The 5123-nt window shown below is 44.3% G+C and overlaps 1 protein-coding gene across 1 annotated transcript; it reads right to left on the minus strand.

Annotated features, from left to right (window-relative positions):
- Positions 1 to 339: 339 nt before the first annotated feature.
- On the minus strand, positions 340 to 3023 carry LOC103653216 (nuclear transport factor 2). The gene is made up of 2 exons (XM_008680177.4): positions 2491 to 3023; positions 340 to 674 (listed from the first exon to the last, which is right to left on the minus strand). Exons 1-2 carry the CDS (start codon positions 3007 to 3009, stop codon positions 603 to 605), a joined length of 591 nt encoding a protein of 196 aa, XP_008678399.1. The 5' UTR covers positions 3010 to 3023; the 3' UTR covers positions 340 to 602.
- Between the last annotated feature and the right edge of the window lie 2100 nt (positions 3024 to 5123).

The following is a 5123-nucleotide window of genomic DNA, read 5'->3' on the forward strand; positions in this document are numbered from 1 at the left end:
TCAGGTTGGTTCTGTATAAGATGTTTAAGATGGCATTTATTTACATGCACATCTTGAGACTGTGACCTGAGAACCATCTGTCCTCTCGAGAAGACTTGGGATCCAGTTCGTTTTCTCGCGCGCCGGGTCTGCAGGGCTCGCTAGTCTCATACTCCCTCCCTTTCGACCACCCTTCTACTTCGGGCCCATGAATGCGCCTCCGCCCTCTTGTTACGACTTATTATATGCCAATTATGGGTAACAAAAATGTTGAAAACTTCAGGGGCAAAGCACCGGGAACTCGAATGCCTGCTGTGGTGACGAACTGCACTGCATATCAACCAGGTACAATTCGTTTTGTAGAAGGGCAAACCAGATATCTGCCACACCAATTGATTTGGACTGTTTCAATTCACATCCCACGAAGAAATGGTGCCCATGCAACCATAATACATGATTCAAAACAACTGGAAAAAACAAGTCCAGCAATTTCTTGTAATAACAGTTAATCAGCCAACAGAGGAGATACAAAGGAGATGAGAGTAGCGGCGACAGTCGGTATTCATCGTCTCAACATGAAGCCCTTAACAAATTCGTTCATCACAAGAGTTTTCGGCTGTCTTTTAGCCATAGTTCAGGCGGAACATGTCATTCTGCACGAAGAAGGACCCAGCTGCCGGCAGCAAATGGAATGCCTACAGAGACAGAGTATCATATCATGGAAACGCAGAATACTTGTGCTGGAGGAGGAACATAAAGAACCAACATAAGCCAAGATGTGCACCCTGTGCGTAAAAAGGATGCACTACGAGCAACTTACAGTTCTACAAACCACGAATTGGACAAGCATGGGGTTGCTATCAAAATTCAATCATACTTTACACAAACTATACAAGCCTTTTGTCCAACAATTTCTTTACCAATGCATGATCTTTGTAATATAAAATTGGTGTTATTTGATTGGTAATACTGAAAATAACTCCTCATGACTTTATGAGTATCATTCTGCATCACATAAATGGCATACTAGTAGAGTAGTTAACGGCCAAAGAATTGTCCTATCAAAGTGGTAATTATAATTTCTAACGGGAACAAATGCCAATCCAGTGTTCGAAATCACAAACTGCACAACAGAACCTAAATACAAATACCATTGATAAGGTCAGCCATGCGGAAGTAGGGCAAGTTTGCTCTATCTGACTTCCAAAAATAGGAGTTTATGATCAAAAGATACAGAAGTATCAAACCAAAGCTTTACTTTGATTTAATATAAACTGTAAATTTGCGGCCAGGGAATATACAAAAGACATCATGCACATTTTTAAAAAAGAAACATTAACAAACTAACAGATCTTCCATTAAGAGATACAACAAGTTAACCTTCTAAGTACTCCAAACTTTGAAACTTAGATTGAAAAATGAATAATACAGAGAGAATACAAAATAATGTATAAGTAGGCAAATATTAAACTTTCTAAAATGTACATGGGCCAATGTTTAGAAGTTTCACGCTACAAATGAAGTTTATTTGTTGCCACAGAGGCAATGAATTCATATCTAACTGCTTCAGTAGATAATCGCAGAACACAGGGTCCACAAATGTTTAAGAAAGACCTCTCGACTGCGGATAAAAAAACACTAGTACTTCACATTCATTGCATGTTAAAAGGATTTCTGGAGTGGGAGTTCAAGATTTCAAGAAAAACAACAGGTCAAAGCAAATTTGTTCAACCAGAGTATGAAGCATAAAAAGATAGAAATGATGCATGTCCATCTCGAGCACTAAGCAGCACTGCAAAAGATATTGCAAGAACCAGTAATTTTGCCACGGAACCTAAAACCACACAGACGAACAGAAATTTCGCACTTGAATAGTGGCATATGTATAGCAGACTAGCTGCTATTTGACGGAAATTTCAATTGTAGTGTACCCAATAAAAAGAATGCACCTTTGAACTTACACGACAAATAAGGACAAGCATAATTGGGCATAAATTGTGCACTGGTACAGTCAATTACAACGGAACGAATATCTTGAGGGTCGAAAGGACCAACAGAATGTATAGACAAAAGGCCACCATATCACATCAATTAAAACAGAATTGAAAAATGGATAGAACAAGGACGAGCATAAACAATTACATATAGATCTAAACAAATGAAGCTGCCTAGTAGAAAAACAAATGCTCCAAACGAATATCGACTGGCACAGTTGACAACTTCATCTCAAGGACAATGGACCAGACATTTATACTAAGAAGATAACCATGAGACGAATCAATACAACACAACAGTAAGCACAGATGATTGGCGCCATTCAATCAAAATAACAAACAAAGCAAGGGCCTTCTACAGGCTATCATGAGATCAGGGCCAAACCTAACTAGGAATCACAGGAGTGACAACTGATCAGATCATGTGACAAGTCATCGCAGACCACACAACAATAAAATAAGCCTTGCTGCTACAAGTTGGAAGGCGGCAGATCGAGGCCAAAGCGGGGGTGCATACCTGAGAGAACTTGATGGGGTGCTCCTCGGGGCCGGTGCGGATGGAACCGGAGACGAAGACGAGCATGCCTCCCTGGGGCCCCGACGGCTGGCAGTCGACGGTGACGATCTGGTGCTCGCAGGCCTGGAAGGGAAGAGATCCGAGCTTGCCGGCAATGGCGGATGGGCCCTGGAACTTCTGGCCCTCGAAGGTGAGCATGGAGGTCTCCTGATACAGCCCCACCAGCGCCGCGCGGTTGGTGTCGAACGTCCGGTAGTAGTGCTCCACGAAGGCTTTCGCCACCGCGTCCGGGTCCATCGCCATCACCTCGCCGCCGCCGCCGGTCGGCACGCACCTAGGGTTTCGAGAGCTCGGGGAAAGAGAGAGAGGCGTCGAGGTGTGAGAAAGGAGAGGTGGACACAGAGGATCGCAGGGGAATTTGGCCCTGGGTGGTGGGGCCGCGGGTCGGGGTTGGCGTCGAAAGAACGCGACAGAATCTGGGTTGGGCGGTTGGGCCTGTGCTACAAATAGGCCCAGCATCTCCCATGCGACGGGCAGGAAGTGCTTTCTCGGCTCTTGGGTTGGGGTTTAATGGCACGCGCATCTACAGAGTACACATCTTTTGTTGAGATGAGGCAGGAGGGGCCGAGCAACAAGAGGAATCCACTAAAACTTAGCTCTTAACATTAGCAACGACTAATATGCAAGCAGCCATTATGGCTGTGTGAGCCAGGACCGCTGAAGCCTGGCTCCGCAGATGCGACCAATCTGCTCGTATCTGGTGAGTCTGGTCCAGAGTGCTTTGAGGATCGTGCGAGCCTGGATCCAGATATGCATGCAGGCAACCAAACATAGAGCTCGCACGCGCATAGCCTGGGTCACAGCAACCAAACAGCAACTACCCGTATTCCACGATGCAAACACGCGCAGATGCAGGCAACCAAACGCATAGTATATATAAATGTGCAAGCAGCTATTTTAGTCTGTTAGATCTAGATCTAACCGTATGCTATATTAGCATTTAAATTCTCTCACCACCAACTCGTGTAGTTTTATAAAAAAGACTTTAATAAACCACGATTATACATACGGTTAGATCTAGATCCAATAGATTAAGATAGCTGCTTGCACGCTTGCACCTAATGACTGCTTGTATATTATTTGTTGTCGCTAACATTAGCCAGAGTTCTCTAAACACTACAATAGATAATAGCCTAGCTAAAATACCTATATTCCTAATTGCCCATTAGTTCATTAGTTGATCAAATTCAACTAATATCAGCTAATAACCGGCTAAAGACACAATTATCCCTCTCTTTTGTCTCAAGAAAATGACGGAGAACAAGAAATGACGGAGTACATGCGCACAGGAGTTAAAGTGCGTGCACCCTGCGCGCATGTACTGTGAGTTTAAAATAAATCGATAGTAGAAATAAGATGGCATGTTAAGATGGAATATATGTGAATGCTTCTATTTATCTGCTTTTACCACACACTGCACTAGATCCGGGCATAAAACCTGAGTCCAAAGCTCTAAACCCAAAATACCCGAACTCATTTAGCCTGAAGCCCGTTACTCGAACAGAACCAGCAAGATAACGAACTGAATACCCGATCTAAGTTCGGTCTAATCGGGTATTAACCCACGGTACCCGAAGTACCTATTCTACCCAAAATACCTAGCATCGTCCAGGCACCAGGCCGAGCGCTAGGCCACAGCGACACAGCCCACGAGCCACGGCCCAGTTAGCCAACTACGAAACTTGGCAACCCTAGCTCTGGATAGCTGTGGCTCTCTCCTTGTCCTTGTCCAGCGGCGGCTGTGGCTCTCTCCCTATCTCCACTCTCCAGCAGCGGCTGCGGCTCTCTCCCTGTCTCCACTATCCCGCGCAAGGAGCAAGCCAGGCAGTCACGGAGGGCGCCGTCCGCAGAGCCGGAGCCGGAGACGGCGGCAGCGGCAGCCCCATCGTCATCACCAAAAGCTAGTCTGGCTTCGGTTTTGCAGAAAGGACTGCCTACCTACTATTTGTGTTGCTATCTGCTACTCTACACGTATGGAACTATGGACTATGAAGAACGAAATTGTTTCACTATCACTGTTTCACTGCATCTGGTGTCTGGTCGAGTGTTTTGAATATAACTATCACTGTTTCATTGCCTGCTACTCTCTGTTATGTGTTATGTGTGAGAGTGAATATTGTTTCACTGTTGAATATTAAATATTGTTTCACTGTTTAACTGTTGAATATTAAATCTTGCTCTCTTGAATATTAAATATTCTATTCTACTACTGCTGAATATTGTTTTACTATTTCGGGTAGTTTGCTATTACCCGAACCCGTACCCGAAATTACGGGTACAGGTTTGGGTATGGATGTTAGAAACCCGAAATATAAAAAAACCAAAAAATCCGACCCGAAATACCGGGTAAACCCGAACGCCCTGCTCTACACTGCACATATATCACATGCGCCGCCTAGCTAGCCGCATGCAATCCAATATGTAGATAGATGTATATGTATAAAATCACACAATAAAAAAAGCTACTCGGTCTCACATTTATGAACGTGTATGCGTGTATCTAAAAACAAAGGGAGCAGGAACAACACGACATATGTGTGTGCACGAATGAGTATGTATTAAGGCACACACTG

The sequence above is a fragment of the Zea mays genome, chromosome 4 (assembly GCF_902167145.1).
Source record: "Zea mays cultivar B73 chromosome 4, Zm-B73-REFERENCE-NAM-5.0, whole genome shotgun sequence".
In the NCBI taxonomy this organism is placed as follows: domain Eukaryota; kingdom Viridiplantae; phylum Streptophyta; class Magnoliopsida; order Poales; family Poaceae; genus Zea; species Zea mays.